At 37.2% G+C, this 20,039-nt stretch overlaps 1 protein-coding gene across 1 annotated transcript; it reads left to right on the forward strand.

Moving 5' to 3' along the window:
* Positions 1-9,019: 9,019 nt before the first annotated feature.
* On the forward strand, positions 9,020-16,302 carry LOC131954598 (arsenite methyltransferase-like). The gene is made up of 8 exons (XM_059318374.1): positions 9,020-9,102; positions 10,615-10,765; positions 12,930-13,011; positions 13,525-13,659; positions 14,841-14,983; positions 15,142-15,252; positions 15,617-15,691; positions 16,107-16,302. The coding sequence occupies exons 1-8, from the start codon at positions 9,020-9,022 to the stop codon at positions 16,155-16,157; spliced, it is 831 nt and encodes a 276-aa protein (XP_059174357.1). The 3' UTR covers positions 16,158-16,302.
* The last annotated feature ends 3,737 nt before the right edge of the window (positions 16,303-20,039 follow it).

Raw genomic sequence — 20,039 nt, forward strand, 5'->3', positions numbered from 1 at the left:
GTGGTCGAGTCGGTAAAGCTCATGGTTGCTAAACCGAAAAGTCTCGAGTTCGAACCCTCGGGCAGTTGAGGCTCGTTAGCTGGGGACAGCCACTCTTCTAGGAGAGACAACTCCAAAATTAAACAAATGCTGCCTTGTAGTTTGTTCTTGGTTGGGCAATCCAAAAAGAAAAGCAGGCTGAAATCGGAGTCAATGGCCTTAATGGCGCAAAACCAGTTGACACGTAACGCTTAATTGTGTTGGAGGCGTGGTCGAGTCGGCAAAAAAAGCTCATGGTTGATAAATTCGAACAAAGTCTCGAGTTCAAACCCACTAGCAGAAAATCTCGATCCCCTACAACACTAATAATTAAGAACGAAGAAGAAGAAGATAAAGGTCAATCTGAAGATATTCTTTTTTACACAGCAATCTAATACACTTATAATGTATAATCTTATTTTAATAGCACACACACACACGCACACGCAAATGCACACGCACATGTGAATAGTAGCACTGCTACAGTGGCGTCGCTTGGTCGGGTGTCACACGGTGCGGTGTCTAACGGTGTTTTGTTGTCACCCCTAAACTGCGATAACCGTCGCGGTCCGCACCCACCGCCTACACCTCGCGACGCATCTGTGTAGCAGCCATATGGTAGCAACCATAGAGTATTAGCCATACATTAGCAGTCATAGAGTATCCGCAAAATAGAAGCAGCTATATAGTTACAGCAATATAGTGGCAGCCATATACTGACAACTATATAGTAGCAGCCACATAGTTGCAGTCATTTTCATCTAATAGCAGCCATGTAGTAGCAGCCATATGCTGGCAGTCATATATTAACAGCCATATAATAGAAGCCATTTTGAAAATTGCTAAAAGCGTTGGGCTAAAGATAAACTCCGGAAAAACCAAGCTAATGAAAATAAAAACCAAAAGTGCTCTCAAGACCTTTGCGAATGGAGCAGAGCTAGAAGAGGTCGAAGACTTTAAGTACCTCGGCTGCTATATATCAGCAAATGGCAGCATGGAGAAAGAAATGGCCACCAGAATAGCAATGGCAGCACAAGCTTTCAACAGACTTGCTAAGATCTGGAAATCATCCTCACTGCAGCAGAGAACTAAAATAAGGATTTACAAGTCAAATGTACGTTCTGTACTCCTCTATGCTGCAGAGTCATGGAAACTAAACAAGAAAGGAGAGAGCCGACTCAGAGGCTTTGAAAGAAGATCCCTCCAACGTATCCTCATAATAAACTCGGACGACAAAGTCCTGAACAAGGAAATATGGCGAAGGACAGGATTTAACGACATTGTTTCAGAAGTTCGAATGAGGAGATGGTGATGGCTGGGCCATGTCCTACTTGTGAGCAAAAGAAGACTCCCTAACATGGCGCTGAAGTGGACTCCGCCTGGAAAGCGAAAGAAAGGAAGACCACTGGGAACATAGAGGAGAGAGATGGAAGAAGAAGTGCAGGCTACTGGCAAGACCTGGAATAAATTGAAGTGGCTCGACCAGGACAGAGTGGAATGGCGGAAATTGGTTGCTGCCCTATACTCCACAGGGAATGATAAGGATTAAGTAAGTAAAGTAATAGAAGCCATATAGCACAGCCATATAGTAGCAATCATATAGAAGAAGCCAAATAATAGCAGCCATATAGTAGCAGCCTCATATAGTAGCAGCCATATAGTAGCAGCCATATAGTAGCAGCCATATAGTAGCAGCCTCATATTGTAGCAGCCATATAGTAGCAGCCATATAGTAGCAGCCATATAGTAGCAGCCATATAGTAGCAGCCATATAGTAGCAGCCATATAGTAGCAGCCATATAGTAGCAGCCATATAGTAGCAGCCATATAGTAGCAGCCATATAGTATCAGCCATACAGTAGCAGCCATATAGTAGCAGCCATATTGTAGCAGCCATATAGTAGCAGCCATATAGTAGCAGCCATATAGTAGCAGCCATATAGTAGCAGCCATACAGTAGCAGCCTCATATTGTAGCAGCCATATAGTAGCAGCCATATAGTAGCAGCCATATAGTAGCAGCTATATAGTAGCAGCCATATAGTAGCAGCCATATAGTAGCAGCCATATAGTAGCAGCCATATAGTAGCAACCTCATATTGTAGCAGCCATATAGTAGCAGCCATATAGTAGCAGCCATATAGTAGCAGCTATATAGTAGCAGCCATATAGTAGCAGCCTCATATAGTAGCAGCCATATAGTAGCAGCCATATAGTAGCAGCCATATAGTAGCAGCCATATAGTAGCAGCCATATAGTAGCAGCCATATAGTAGCAGCCATATAGTAGCAGCCATATAGTAGCAGCCATATAGTAGCAGCCATGTAGTAGCAGCCATATAGTAGCAGCGTCATATAGTAGCAGCCATATTGTAGCAGCCATATAGTAGCAGCCATATAGTAGCAGCCTCATATAGTAGCAGCCATATAGTAGCAGCCTCATATTGTAGCAGCCATATAGTAGCAGCGTCATATAATAGCAGCCATATAGTAGCAGCCATATAGTAGCAGCCATATAGTAGCAGCCTCATATTGTAGCAGCCATATAGTAGCAGCGTCATATAGTAGCAGGCATATAGTAGCAGCCATAAAGTAGCAGCCATATAGTAGCAGCCATATAGTAGCAGCCATATAGTAGCAGCCATATAGTAGCAGCGTCATATAGTAGCAGCCATATAGTAGCAGCCATATAGTAGCAGCCATATAGTAGCAGCCATATAGTAGCAGTCATATAGTAGCAGCGTCATATAGTAGCAGCCATATAGTAGCAGCGTCATATTGTAGCAGCCATATTGTAGCAGCCATTAAGTAGCAGCCATATAGTAGCAGCCATATAGTAGCAGCCATATAGTAGCAGCCATACAGTAGCAGCGTCATATTGTAGCAGCCATATTGTAGCAGCCATATAGTAGCAGCCATATAGTAGCAGCCATATAGTAGCAGCCATATAGTAGCAGCCATATAGTAGCAGCCATATAGTAGCAGCCATATAGTAGCAGCGTCATATAGTAGCAGCCATATAGTAGCAGCCTCATATAGTAGCAGCCATATAGTAGCAGCCATATAATAGCAGCCATATAGTAGCAGCCATATAGTAGCAGGCATATAGTAGCAGCCATATAGCAGCAGCCATATAGTAGCAGCCATATAGTAGCAGCCATATAGTAGCAGCCATATAGTAGCAGCCATATAGTAGCAGCCATATAGTAGCAGCCATATAGTAGCAGCCATATAGTAGCAGCGTCATATTGTAGCAGCCATATAGTAGCAGCCATACAGTAGCAGCCATATAGTAGCAGCCATATAGTAGCAGCGTCATATAGTAGCAGCCATATAATAGCAGCCTCATATAGTAGCAGCCATATGGTAGCAGCCATATAATAGCAGCCATATAGTAGCAGCCATATAGTAGCAGCCATATAGTAGCAGCCATATAGTAGCAGCCATATAGTAGCAGCGTCATATAGTAGCAGCCATATAGTAGCAGCTATATAGTAGCAGCCATATAGTAGCAGCCATATAGTAGCAGCCATAAAGTAGCAGCCATATAGTAGCAGCCTCATATAGTAGCAGCCATATAGTAGCAGCCATATAGTAGCAGCCATATAGTAGCAGCGTCATATAGTAGCAGCCATATAGTAGCAGCCTCATATAGTAGCAGCCATATAGTAGCAGCCATATAGTAGCAGCGTCATATAGTAGCAGCCATATTGTAGCAGCCATATAGTAGCAGCCATATAGTAGCAGCCATATTGTAGCAGCCATATAGTAGCAGCCATATAGTAGCAGCCATATAGTAGCAGCCATGCAGTAGCAGCGTCATATTGTAGCAGCCATATTGTAGCAGCCATATAGTAGCAGCCATATAGTAGCAGCCATATAGTAGCAGCCATATAGTAGCAGCCATATAGTAGCAGCCATATAGTAGCAGCCATATAGTAGCAGCCATATAGTAGCAGCCTCATATAGTAGCAGCCATATAGTAGCAGCCATATAATAGCAGCCATATAGTAGCAGCCATATAGTAGCAGCCATATAGTAGCAGCCATATAGCAGCAGCCATATAGTAGCAGCCATATAGTAGCAGCCATATAGTAGCAGCCATATAGTAGCAGCCATATAGTAGCAGCCATATAGTAGCAGCCATATAGTAGCAGCGTCATATTCTAGCAGCCATATAGTAGCAGCCATACAGTAGCAGCCATATAGTAGCAGCCATATAGTAGCAGCGTCATATAGTAGCAGCCATATAATAGCAGCCTCATATAGTAGCAGCCATATAGTAGCAGCCATATAATAGCAGCCATATAGTAGCAGCCATATAGTAGCAGCCATATTGTAGCAGCCATATAGTAGCAGCGTCATATTGTAGCAGCCATATAGTAGCAGCCATACAGTAGCAGCCATATAGTAGCAGCCATATAGTAGCAGCGTCATATAGTAGCAGCCATATAATAGCAGCCTCATATAGTAGCAGCCATATAGTAGCAGCCATATAATAGCAACCATATAGTAGCAGCCATATAGTAGCAGCCATATAGTAGCAGCCATATAGTAGCAGCCATATAGTAGCAGCCATATAGTAGCAGCCATATAGTAGCAGCCATATAGTAACAGCGTCATATAGTAGCAGCCATATAGTAGCAGCTATATAGTAGCAGCCATATAGTAGCAGCCATATAGTAGCAGCCATAAAGTAGCAGCCATATAGTAGCAGCCTCATATAGTAGCAGCCATATAGTAGCAGCCATATAGTAGCAGCCATATAGTAGCAGCGTCATATAGTAGCAGCCATATAGTAGCAGCCTCATATAGTAGCAGCCATATAGTAGCAGCCATATAATAGCAGCCATATAGTAGCAGCCATATAGTAGCAGCCATATAGTAGCAGCAATATAGCAGCAGCCATATAGTAGCAGCCATATAGTAGCAGCCATATTGTAGCAGCCATATAGTAGCAGCCATATAGTAGCAGCCATATAGTAGCAGCCATACAGTAGCAGCCATATAGTAGCAGCCATATAGTAGCAGCCATACAGTAGCAGCGTCATATAGTAGCAGCCATATAGTAGCAGCCTCATATAGTAGCAGCCATATAGTAGCAGCCATATAATAGCAGCCATATAGTAGCAGCCATATAGTAGCAGCCATATAGTAGCAGCCATATAGCAGCAGCCATATAGTCGCAGCCATATAGTAGCAGCCATATAGTAGCAGCCATATAGTAGCAGCCATATAGTAGCAGCGTCATATAGTAGCAGCCATACAGTAGCAGCCATATAGTAGCAGCCATATAGTAGCAGCGTCATATAGTAGCAGCCATATAATAGCAGCCTCATATAGTAGCAGCCATATAGTAGCAGCCATATAATAGCAGCCATATAGTAGCAGCCATATAGTAGCAGCCATATAGTAGCAGCCATATAGTAGCAGCCATATAGTAGCAGCCATATAATAGCAGCCATATAGTAGCAGCCATATAGTAGCAGCCATATAGTAGCAGCCATATAGTAGCAGCCATATAGTAGCAGCGTCATATAGTAGCAGCCATATAGTAGCAGCCATATAGTAGCAGCCATATAGTAGCAGCCATATAGTAGCAGCCATATAGTAGCAGCCATATAGTAGCAGCCATATAGTAGCAGCCATATAGTAGCAGCCTCATATTGTAGCAGCCATATAGTAGCAGCGTCATATAGTAGCAGCCATATAGTAGCAGCTATATAGTAGCAGCCATATAGTAGCAGCCATATAGTAGCAGCCATAAAGTAGCAGCCATATAGTAGCAGCCTCATATAGTAGCAGCCATATAGTAGCAGCCATATAGTAGCAGCGTCATATAGTAGCAGCCATATAGTAGCAGCCTCATATAGTAGCAGCCATATAGTAGCAGCCATATAGTAGCAGCGTCATATAGTAGCAGCCATATTGTAGCAGCCATATAGTAGCAGCCATATAGTAGCAGCCATATAGTAGCAGTCATATTGTAGCAGCCATATAGTAGCAGCCATATAGTAGCAGCCATATAGTAGCAGCCATATAGTAGCAGCCATATAGTAGCAGCCATATAGTAGCAGCCATATAGTAGCAGCCATATAGTAGCAGTCATATAGTAACAGCCATATAGTAGCAGCCATATAGTAGCAGCCATATAGTAGCAGCCATATAGTAGCAGCCATATAGTAGGAGCCATATAGTAGCAGCCGTATAGTAGCAGCCATATAGTAGCAGCCATATAGTAGCAGCCGTATAGTAGCAGCCATATAGTAGCAGCCATACAGTAGCATCCATATAGTAGCAGCCATATAGTAGCAGCCATATAGTAGCAGCGTCATATAGTAGCAGCCATATAGTAGCAGCCGTATAGTAGCAGCCATATAGTAGCAGCCATATAGTAGCAGCCGTATAGTAGCAGCCATATAGTAGCAGCCATACAGTAGCAGCCATACAGTAGCAGCCATATAGTAGCAGCCATATAGTAGCATCCATATAGTAGCAATCATAAAGAAGATGACATTTAGTAGCTGCCATATACTACCATCAATATAGTAGCAGTCATATAATAGCAACCATATAGCGCAGCCATATAGTAGCAATCATATAGTAGCTGCCACATAGTACAGCTATATAGTAGCAGCAATGTAACACAGCCTTATAGCAGTAGCCATTTTGTAGTAGCCGTATACTTAACAATAAATATATATGTAAATATGCGTATATAAGAAAACGCGTATATAGCCCACTAGTTTCTGTTGTTGTTACGCATGGAATACGAATAGATATTAGCAAGACAAGTCAGTGACCTACTTACTATAAATAGTTTTAGGGTGTATGCTAGAATGTAGATTGAAAAAAATATGTCTAGTATAGCCAGGGCCGAATTTATGCTGCATAAGGCACTATGCTGTATGTGATATGGGGCCCATCCTAAGGACGTGTAAACGTGTCAACATAATGTGTGTCTGTGTATTGTCCATTTAGAACTTATGTGTAAACATATTATGTTTGCCTTTGTATCGCCCTTTTCGACCTTATGTATATGCATAATGTGGGTGCATTGCCATCTTCTATTTAGACCTTTTTACGTGCAAACTAATTCTGCATGTGTTTTATATCGCCCGTTTAGAACTTCGTATGTGAAAACGTTCGTGTAAAGAAGATTTCTATGCCTTGTTAGCGACTATCTTAACCCTTTTTTATGTACATTTAATCCGTGTGCATTTCTATCGTTTACTTAGACCTTCTACGTGTAAATCTAATATGTTTGTCTTTTTTTATTTAGACCTGTTAAAACATAATCTGTATGCATTTCTATAGTTCATTGGGACCTTATGTGTAAACATAAAATAAAAGCTTTTGTATATACCACTTAGACTTTGTCTGTAAACCTAAAATGTGTGCTTTTCTATCGTACTTTTAGACCTTATGTTTAAATATATATATATATACTAGCTGCATCCCGTGCTCCGCCACGGTAAATCTTTTTTAAATGTACCAACTTTGGAACAGAACAAAACAAACAAAAACAACACAAACACAAAAAACACAACCACAACCACAACACAACCACAACACAACCACAACTTTAACACAGCCACAACACAACCACAACACAACCACAACACAACCAAAAAACAACCACAACACAACCACAACAAAACCACAACATAACCACAACACAACCAAAACCACAAACAAAACACAACCACAACACAACCACAACCACAAACAAAACACAACCACAACACAACCACAACAAAAACACAACCACAACACAACCACAACACAACCAAAAATCAACCACAACACAACCAAAAAACAACCACAACACAACCAAAAAACAACCACAACACAACCACAACACAACCAAAAAAAAAAAACAACACAACCACAACATTAGAATCACCACCAAACAACACGCTTTTTTAGGCGTCCGCGCCCAAAGAGAGCCTTTCCGACATTAAAAATTTAAGTCACATAAATAGATCCTACTCAATAACTTATAATAAAACAATGCGATGCAAATGAATGTACGGCAAGTGGTGTTTACTTTTATGGTTCTAAGAAAACACATTGGCAATGTAATTAGAATTACCACCGAAAAACACGCTTTTCCCAGGCGTCCGCGCCTAGAGAGAGTCTTTCCAGCATTCTCTATACTATAATTATAAAATTTCACCATCTGTTAACACCAAAAAACAAAAACAAAAAATAGTGATTTTGAGAAATCATAGACTAATTAGAAAATAATATAAATAATCTTAACATTTTTCTCTTTTAATTATGAACCTTAACATAGACTAATCAATGCGGTAGTAATAAAAAAAAGATTAACTTAAATTATTGTTGAGTTAAATATATTTTCAAATTACCTCCCTTGAAAAAATTACCACACAAAAAAAAGTTGAATTAATTAGTTTTTTCGACCTACTTTTATGGAAATGTATCCATTTTTTCTAGGAATATAAACTAAAATGATATTTGACATTGATTTTTTAATATGTTTTAGCAATGTGCGAATATTTAATATTTTCATAACGTTATGCAAAAAAGTAAACACAGTGGCATTTATAAAATAGCTCTATGCCGTTATATAAACAAACCCTACTCTAATACTTATAATAAGACACTGCGGTGCACTGAAAAGCACAGCATGGTGCGAATGTTTACTTTTATGGTTCCAAAAGCTATAGCGATGACAGAAGGAAGGAAGGACTGACACACGCTCAGCCCGCTTATATTATAGATATATATATATATATATATATATATATATATAAATATATATATATATATATATATATATATATATATATATATTATATATTATATATATATATATATATATATATATATATATATATATATATATATATATATATATATATGTGTGTGTGTGTATTTTTATAGTCCATTTAGATCTTCCCTCGTGTAAAAATGAGCGAAGTAAAGTCCAAAAAGATCGTCCATCAGTTGTACGTAACGATGAACGAGAACATAAAAATGGGGGCCAGGCTAAATCTTGAGGCCATACCTGCACATGGCCAGCAGATTATGGCCAAACTCAGCAAGAGATCAATCAATAGGTGAGGCAATCTTCGATTGACTAGTGCTCAATCATAAAAAGAGATTTTTTAATGTCATTTTTTCAACAAGTGATATAATGTTTGATTGACTGTGGGTGACTCAACAGGTCAAATAATGTTCAATTGACTAAAGTTAAATCAAAATGTGAGATTTAAAAAATGGCACTTTTCAACAGGTGATATAATGTTAGATTATCAACAGGTGATCAAGCAATCAACTGATGGGACATTAGGCGATGGATATGCACATTACACGTTCTAAAATCTATTTTTTTAATTATTTTTTTTTCGGGGCGGGGGGGGGGGGGAGAGGGAATATATTTAATTACCACTTTCTGTTATGGGCTACCAATCAACAGTTACAAAAGCTTGCGTGTAGGATTTAATATTTGTAAGGTACTTAACATTCGGTCCACCAACTGAAACGATACGTATAGTATTAGCACACGTCCACACAGATAGATAGACACAGACAAACATAAACACAGATATGACAGCGAAACGGAGTATCTCCGACTAGGGATGGTACAAAAGATACAGATTTTTCAAAAATTGATTTTTATTTTGTGTGAGGTTGCAAGATTTTATCTCATACATTTGATATTATAGACAGCACATCAAAAACATAGCGTTAATTTACCTAGCATGATGATACTGAAGTAAAAACGTCAAAGGTTAATCAATTTTTTAAAACTTGTATACCATAACAAAGTTGGTTAGAGATATCCATTCTATGAATAGCTACCTTCGTTATATTGTATGTGCGACTCTTATCATCCTTTCCCGTTCGTGCCCAAGACCTATAGAGAATATGAAGTAATGCACAGCAGTTTCAGATACATCGGTTATGAATATGAATCTGAAGCGATAATGTGGTCAGAACTATGACCCGCCGGCTGTATTTCACCTAAGTTATGTGCAAATCAGATCTTTGTGGTACATTCAGATACATTCTACTGACTTAAACCCCGATTCGAACTCAAGACATTCGGGCTACCAGTCTAGCTTTCTTCTGATAGGCCACGTCGTCCCGTTTGTGTTTCTTTATGTGCTTGTTATTTTCAACTAAACTAACATATGGTAAGGATTCGTCTTAAGACCTAACGATCCATTGGGCAGATGAAGTTGTGCTCATATGTTTCTTGACCTCGGCATATACAGAGATAATGTGGTCAGCACTATGCTCAGCCGCTTTTACTTTCCCTAACGTGAGTTAGGTATCCATCAGAGTTGGGTGGATTCAGGGACGTTCCAATAACTTGAAGCCGAATCGAATTGGAAACTATCGGGTTAGCAGTCTAGCGCTCCACCGCTAGGCCACGCCGTCAAACTAACATATGAGCGTTTCATATGTAGAGACAACTGAATAAACAAAACCTTCAAGATATGTGTGTTTTGATTTATTTATTTTTAAATCACGACACAGTGTTAAAGTTGCAGATAAATAAATATGTATTAGCATGATCAACGATTTAAATGTTGCACACAACTTTTTCTTTTCTCTCTCTGTAGCTACGACGGTTCAGCCATCTTCATCCCCGATGGCATCCGAGGCGCCCGAGTCCTTGACGTTGGATGTGGGGGAGGTCTTCTGGCCTTCACCTTGTCGAAACTCGTCGGTCCATCAGGCTACGTCGTTGGTGTTGACGGTTCGGAAAAATTCGTAAGGTTTCTTGTTATGGAAATGTAATCTAATATGTGCATTTAAAATGTTCCCATTAATATCTAGGTCGTACTCTTGAACAGTAGGTTAACAGTTAGATATATTTCAAATAGAAATTTCAATTACAAAATATTGTTGTGTTTTATACATATACACATATATATATATATATATATATATATATATATATATATATATATATATATATATATATATATACATATACATATAGCCCATATATAAATATATATGTATATATATATATATATATATATATATATATATATATATATATATATATATATATGTGTGTGTGTGTGTGTGTGTGTGCGCTTGTGAGTGCTTGTTATATACTTACAAATAAGTAAATCAAACAGATCAAGTTATGTAAAGAAGTGACCGACTACCACATGAATGAGTGGGGCTACAGTCAACCAAACTGTGAGTTCATACAAACTGATGTAGAGAAGTTGATGGACTTACAGCTCGAGCCGTTTGATGTCATTGTGTTAGTATATAATTCGTCATGTTTGCATTTGTTTTTTCTGTATCGAAATAATAATAGTAATAATTAAAAAAAATATATATAATAATCAGAAGAAGACGAAGAATAAATATAATAGAAATAATAACAATAATAATAATAAAAATAATTTTAATAATAATAATAGTAATAATAATAAATAATATTAATAATAATATTAATGATAATAATAATAATAATAATATTAATAATAATATTAATGATAATAATAATAATAATAATAATAATAATAATAATAATAATAATAATAATAATAATAATAATAGTTATATGAACATATTTACATTTGTTTCTATTTAACTAAGAATACAATATATATGTATATATATAAATATATATATATATATATATATATATATATATATATATATATATATATATATATATATATATATATATATATCAGTCATTTTAATACCCGCATTCTATTATTCTTAGAGCGAACGGACTAGTGTGTTTAATACCCAACAAGACAAATATATTTCACATCTTGTCTAGTTTACTCAAGGTAATATTTACATTACACTACTTTAGCATGTTATAATAATTTTAAAAATACTGAAATATTTTTTTCATCATCTAAAAATGATTTTTTTCTTAAAATTCCCCTTTCTTATGTTTAGGAGGTGAATAATTAATATTTTTTTTTCTTTTTCATCTTTTACGCCGCGTTTACACTTTGAACATGTAGGGTAAACTATATATGTTTGTAAAAAAATAAACCGGGAGTGATCTCCCCTAAACTTTCTCGAATATTCTTATATAAAACAACAGGGGATGGGAACTCGGGCTATAGACATGATTTTTAATCCATTTTAAATACTTAAAGTTTTTAAAATAGAATAAAATCTCGTAGACAAAAGAATTGCACACCAAGTAAACGCCAACTAAAAAGTGCATAATAGTGCGCAATATTATTAGTTCCTTTTAGAAATCGTAAATTACTACTTCCGGTCAACGAAAATTACTCATAATTTAAAAGAAGGTAGAGAATTAGATCTTTTACTTACATGTGAAATTTCATTTATCTATCTGAAATAGTACTCAAGTTATAGGCTTTTGAAACATTCAAAGTAGAAAATTACCTCTTCCGGTTATCGGAAATAGCTTAAAAGTTGATACGGATCTACGATTTTGATAAAATACTTATATGAAATTTCATCAACCTAGCTGTAACGGTACTAAAGTTATCGTGTTTACACACGGACAGACACACACACAGACAGACACACGGACAGAATTGCAAAGCCCAGTTTTTCAGACTGAATTACGCATAAAACCTCTTAATTTTGATAAATCTGGATTTATAATTTTTGCCCGATTAAAATGAGTCCTCTATACTTCGGATGTGATGAAGGACTGAGGTGTAATACGGTGAAAATTGTTAAAAGTGATTTTTGTGCACGATTACAATACTTTTTCTCTATACTTCGTATATACGAAAAAGTAAAAAGGGAGAATAAGTTTATTTTTTACAACATATATACGGGAGAGGATGGAGGGCGACTCAGTTATTGCAGGTTTTTTTTTTCTCTAGAGGTGTATACAATAGTCCTGTCGCAAATGTAAACGCGCTGTTTTAAAGAGTTATTTACTTAAATGTCCTGTATTTTCTTTTAGGAAGGTGGAGAGTTTTACGACAGCGACATCTTCTCTGACGTGGAGCAATGTCTGGAAGTCAAGAACAATCCCATCTATAACTGTGAGCTTCATAACATTCACATATCTGTCGTTTGAACAACTGAAGACCACATGGGATAAATCACATTTGTCAGTTTTCTACTTATCAGAAACATGAGATGCAGTGTTTGAGATCCCTTGTTGTTCCAATGTAGCATGATTTTAAAATCCTCAATATTAAAGGGATCGTGGTTGTTTTCATATTGCAGCATTTTATCCAAGCATTTCTTCGGGGGAGCTCAGTCCCGCCCCGATGGAAGTCGATTGCTCCCCGAACAATATGGGATTTATATAGAATATGTATACTTTTAACAGCGTCTGCCCCTTCCCTCCATTACATTTCAGTCCGCCCCCTTCCCCTCGAAAATTTCAAGTGCCCCCTCCTCCGGAGAAAAATGTCTAGAAGAAACACTGACACTAACACTAGCCCTTGTGTCTAACAAACACTACTTGACGTCTTATAACATGAACTTTGCGATTCATCTGTAACCTCTTACGTCATTGTATACACCTCTACTCCGCCCCACCCCCGCAGGCTACGGCGTCAGTGAGGCGATGATCTGGTCTGACCTACAAAGAGTTGCAGGCAGGGTGGGGTTCTCTGATCCCTACCTGATCTACGCCGCTGAGACGTTTCAGTTTGAACATGAGAAGCTCAAACAAGATCTGAGTGAGTGAATGATTATAATAATCAGTAGATATTATCTGAGTGAGTCAATGATTATAAAAATATGTTTATAATATGTGATTGAGTAAATGATTTTAATAATAATTAGTTGAGAGCTAAGTGGGTGAATGATTGTAACAATCATTAGTCATGAAATGAATGAGTAAATGTTTTTAGCACTTGTTAGATTATATATAAGTGAGTGAATGAATGATTGCAACAATCAGTAGATACTTTCGGAGTGAGTGAATGATTGTAACAATTATTAGATAAGATGTGAGTGAATGATTTCAAAAATTTATTAGACTTTAGATATCTAGTTAAATGATTGCAACATAAAATTAAACAATATTTGAGATAGAGATCGACTGTAAAATCAATTCTAAATGATCTAAGCAAATGAATGATTGTAACAAAGATTCAACAATATCTGAGTGAGTGAATTATTTTATTGTCAAAAATAGCTGATTACAAATTACTATATTGCGTCGTTTCTGTATTAGCTAGTAAACTTCGTCAAAAGGGGTCGTCCATAAATGACGTCACACTTGTAGGGGGGAGGGGGGGTTCAGTAACTTTGTGACGGTATGTGATGAGAGGGAGGGGGGGGGGGTGTTCAGATGGTGTGACGTCATACTTTTTCAATATAAAAAAGCAATGTTAGAAGACGAATTTTATCCGTTATTTCGCGTTTTAGAAAACTGTTTTAATAAATGGTATTAGTATTTGATTAAAATACTCTATATAGACAGATTTCAGAAAATTAAAAAAAAATAGTGATGTTTTAAAAAATATTTAACTGCAATTTTGAAGGCGGCTGAGGTGTGTCGTCATTTAAGGGTGGGGGGTCTGGCATTTTGTGACGATGTGTGACGAGGGGGAGGGTGGGGAGGAGGTAAAATCTTCAAAAAAGCGTGACGTCATTTATGGATGACCCTTTATATAAAGAACTAAAGTTTTTAAAAAAATCGCAGTATTGTTTAAGGGGGATAACAGTATCAATTATTGTACAAGGGGCTAACTGTCAATTATTGTACAAGGGGGCTAACTGTATCTATTATTGTACAAGGGGCTAACTGTGTCAATTATTGTACAAGGGAGTTAACTGTAAAAAGTAATGTAAAATGGGGCTAACTGTGTCAATTATAGTACAAGCTATAAATACTACGTATTTTACTCTCCAGGGGGAGTTAACTACGCCTGTGCCGTCTACCATCTCATCAAGTTGGCGCCTGAACAATCTGAAGGAGGCGCCGTTGTGACGTACAAGGGAACGCTAGATAACTGTGATGAGTCGTTTAAGTGGGATGTTGATCTAACATTTAAAGTATGATTTGTTATATTTTTAAACTTGTAGAGGGGATGGGTGCTTTATTTTGATGCTTTTAGTAATTTCCTATTATTATTTACAATACATTGTATGTATAGTAATCGTGTTTTTTTTTTCAAAACTGAAATTTAAAAAAATGTTATAAATGCTTGCAGCGTAATGTCCCTGTGAAAATAGACGGGTACCTTGCAAGTCTCTTGGCTAGATCCAAATACTCAAACCACTTTGTTATTGATGAGTGCATTGACAAGGCCACTACACAAAGGGTAAGGATGTCAATATTGGTTAAATACATGTAAAGTATTTTAAACATAAAAAAATTGTTAAGGTCGTCTTTTATTACTACAAGTGCCAAGTGCTAGATTATCGCATACTTATGTTTTGATAAATGCTACTAGAATATATATATATATATATATATATATATATATATATATATATATATATATATGTATGTACATATATATATATATATATATATGTATATATATATATATATATATATATATATATATATATATATATATATATATATATATATATATATATATATATATATATATATATATATCCATGTTACATTAAAACAATAATTTAGACTGTCATTAACTTAAGCATTTTCTCATCTAGAACCAGAATCCATTTGTGTACTTGAAGAAGTTGCGAGACGAAGGCGGGGATTACCCTAAACCTATTTACCCAATGGTAGGGATGTTTTTATACAAGTGCATGTGATGTGTTATGTAATGTATGTAGTTTTGTATATGAAGTTGCACTTATACGTGTATGGATTGTTGTCACATCTGGCAGATGAAGTAGAGTTCATCTGTTTCAATGACCACGGCATTTGAGGTGGTAATTTTTTCAGCACTGTTCCCAGCTGTCTTAGTTTCCTAACTTGAGTCAGGTACCCATCACAGCTGGGTGGACTCAGGTAGAATTCTACAGACTCGAGCCTTGAATTCGAACTTTAGACTTTTGGGTTAGCAGTCCTAGCTCTACAATTGGGCCCCCATTGAAAGATACTATTTAGTGTAAATTTGTTTGAGATCTCACCCCGACAAAACTAATCCCTAGATATGTGTCAGACATTGTTTGAAAAGGTTGTTTTTTTTTTCAGGATGAATACAACAATAAATTTTTTGAAGGCGTCATTGACAAGTCAATGTAAAGATTGTTATCAGAAAATTAATTAGGGAAATTATCATTGGTATCTAATTTAGCAAATGCTAATTAAAATTATGTGATTGCACTATTTTGTAATTGTTATAGCCCAATATAAATGATATAATAATATCGCCTAGGAGTCGTTCATAAATGACATAACATTCGTATTGGGGAGGAGGGGGGTCCGGAATTGTGTTACGGTGTGTGATGATGGGGAGGGACGGTCAGATGGCGCGACGTCACACTTTTGCATAATAAAAAAGCAATGTTAGAAAACGAATTTAAGACGTTATTTCGCATTTTAGAAAACTGTTTTAAAAAATTGTAATAGGAATTTATTAAAATACTCTATTTTGATAGAGTTCAGACAAGATTTTTGACAAATATCGATGTTTAAAAAAAAAATCAACTGCAATTTTGAGGGGGGTTGTAGGCTGAGGTGTGACGTCATTTTAGGGGTAGGGGGTGGCTTTTTGTTACGATGTGTGACGGAGGGGAGGGGGAGGTAAATATCGTCAAATAAAACGTGACGTCATTTATGGATGACCCCCTACACATCTATGTGAAAATTTGTATTGCATTTTTCTTATAAACAACGTAATTGCTTATTCTTGAAAGCATTATTATTCTTATTATGCTATTAGCAAGCGTATAGAAATTCTTAATTGAAAGGCTTTTGTGAACATTGATATTGTCAGATATATGTAAACAACAAAATAAATAACCCTAAGCTCATCTGCTCGAGGGTTCGAACTCGAGACTTTTCGCTGGCCGGAAAAATCAACTCAGAAAACCAGCAAACCAAACAACTACTCCCTTGCTGACAGAGGCGTAGCGACCCTTCCCGGCCCCAGGGGACAAACTTTTCGATTTGCACCCCCCCCCTACCTCAAGATTTTGATTTGCACACCCCTCCCTTCATATTGCAGCCCCCTCAACCTTTCAATTTATTTTTCCAACCCATTTTGGCGCCCCTAAGGTCGGCGCCTGGGGACATGTGTCCACCCCCCCTTGCTACGCTACTGCTTGCTGAGCTTTCTTATGTGAACACAGACTGTGTGAGGTTAAACCAGAAATAATATTAGACTAAAGTAGGAGACAATAGGCCTTCTGGTTAATAACATATTGCCATGTAATGATTAATTGTGCTGTGGAAGACACTTTCAAGAAATATCACAATTAACAACGGAGAAGAATGAGAAGAATGAAATTCTTCTTCTTCTTCGTTCTTAATTATTAGTGTTGAAGGGGATCGAGATTTATCTGCCAGTGGGTTTGAACTCGAGACTTTGTTCGAATTTATCAACCATGAGCTTTTTGCCGACTCGACCACGCCTTCAACACAATTAAGCGTTACTTGTCAACTGGTTATGCGCCATTGAGGCCATTGACTCCGATGTCAGCCTGCTTTTCTTTTTGGATTTGCTGCCATAGCCTTTGTCCAACCAAGAACAAACAACAAGGCAGCAGTTGTTTAATTTTGGAGTTGTCTCTCCTAGAAGAGTGGCTGTCCCCAGCTAACGAGCCTCATCTGCTCGAGGGTTCGAACTCGAGACTTTTCGGTTTAGCAGCCATGAGCTTTACCAACTCGACCACGCCGAATGAAATAGTATGAGCCAGTAAAGCGGTGTAGTTAGATGTTGATCTTAATATACTGCACATGTCAAATGTGTTGACAAAAGTTCAGTGTGTATTATTATCGTTGAGTGATATTGCATTTTTTTTTACTTTTGATTTCATTGTATGTGTTAATTACCTGCAATGTATACATTTACATTAATAATTATTACTACTCTGTTACAGATATATAGTAGACAGTTTATTAGTTTGGTTACTTGTGTTTGTTATGCTCGGTGTATTAGCTTTCACTACAAATAAATATGTTTTACATATCCGTGAATGATTTGTTTACGTGTTTGGCTTGCTATTAACGTTTTTATAATCCTCCGTGATTTGCATAATCGGTGCCGACTTTGAGATGCGTCGATATGGTATTTCTTTTTCTGTGGGCGTAATGCGTGTATTAAGTAGATTGCTATAGGTGTATGAAATGCATAGTGTATTACATTCCTTGGTACAAGTAACACTTTGGTTTAACAGTATCGCATTCGATTACCTTGTTCCACTCCATACAGCGTACCGGAGTCCGCGTAGCTTTAATGGTACACGACAAACGTTAGGGATAACAGGGCGGTTTGGCATAGCGTTGACCACACTGTCGCTTTTAATGTCTAGGTATTGAAACAAATGAATTATATCTTCACCATGTGTCTTGGGCACTAACTAGGAAAGAGTATGAATAAGCATGTCTCTGGTATGCATCAAATACTGTAAGCAGTGGCGCAGCGAGGGGGGGGGGGGCCTGGGGATGCGGACCGCACCTGGTGTCACCAAGGCAAAAAATAGCAAAATATATAGAGAAAAATGATAATTCCATTTTATTAAGTGATTAATTCGAGTGTTAAATAGTCATTTAAGAGTAAATTTGACAAATCCCGACAAGGGTGGAGTGGGGAAGGGGTGCAAATCAAAAGTTTGAGTGGGGGGGGGGGGGGGTGCAAATCGAAAGTTGAAAATTGTCATTTTATCTCCGGAAGCCGGGAAGGGTCGCTACGCGTCTGGGGGTTGGCACCATTAAGTGCGGCACCGGGTGACACCCGACCTCGCTACGCCACTTACTGTAAGACACATTTCATAAATGAGTTAGCTAGAAACATAATTTTCCTTGATTGTATTCGTTTATTTCATATCATTAGCTGTAATGATTTTCTGACTTAAGATCGTCTTATAATCAGTGCTTTCGGAATATTGCAGAGGACACATTATTAAATACCATTTAAACGTACGCGTTTTTACATTCGCATTTAAAATTTGTTTGCACATAATGAAAACGGAAAATGACAACAGTGGCGCATTTGACTTTGAAAAAATAAAAAAGCTAAGTGGAATAGATAAGGGTTGATATGATTCGACCTAGAATCAGACTGGTCGCTACAAGGCCGTATATTTGTAACGCAATCGTAGACATATAATCTAGATCTAGAGTGAGTCTTGATAAACTCTTGATACATGATACACATCAAAAAGCTAATAGAATATACATCTAGATCTAGAAATCTAGTAAAATAAAGTTACAAGTAAGGTTCCCCTTAAAATCTGATGGTCTTTATGGGACAAGTAAGGTAGAGTTCGCCTGTTTCTGTTACCTCGGCATATAAAGGGATTGTGTGTTCAGCACTATGCCCAGCCGACTTTACTTTCCCTTACGTGAGTTAAGCACTCACCAGGAACTTATACAGACTTATTCCTGGATTAGACCGCGAGACCTTTGTGTTAGTTTTCAAAAGCTCTACCAGTTGAGTACACCGTCCCACAATAGAACGATAACCCAATCACAAACAATATATGATTTCATACAACGATATATATACATACATACACACATATATATATATATATATATATATATATATATATATATATATATATATATATATATATATATATATAGTCTTGAGTTCATCGCAATAGGTTGTATTTATGTAGGATAGGTATGTAACAGGTGTTCTATCCATTACAAAATATCTCACACACAATCAAAACATTTTTTAAAAAAAACGCAAGTATCCTATATAAATATTAGGTGTTAATAAAATAACATCACAATAACATGTGCCATGCATGTGTTAATACAATAATCAATATTTGACAAGTGTGTTCTATTCTGTGTACAGGTAAAAACAATGACAAAATGTACCTGGCGGTGACAACGATATTTGTATCCCTTCTTTTAGGTTCCCTACCTGCAGGTAATTGACGACTTCTTCTTCGTTCTTAATTTTTAGCGTTGGGAGGGATCGAGCCTTATCTGCCAGAGGGTTGAACT

This window comes from Physella acuta, unplaced genomic scaffold (assembly GCF_028476545.2).
Source record: "Physella acuta isolate Inbredline_101_S28 unplaced genomic scaffold, ASM2847654v3 ptg001015l, whole genome shotgun sequence".
Lineage (NCBI taxonomy): Eukaryota > Metazoa > Mollusca > Gastropoda > Physidae > Physella > Physella acuta.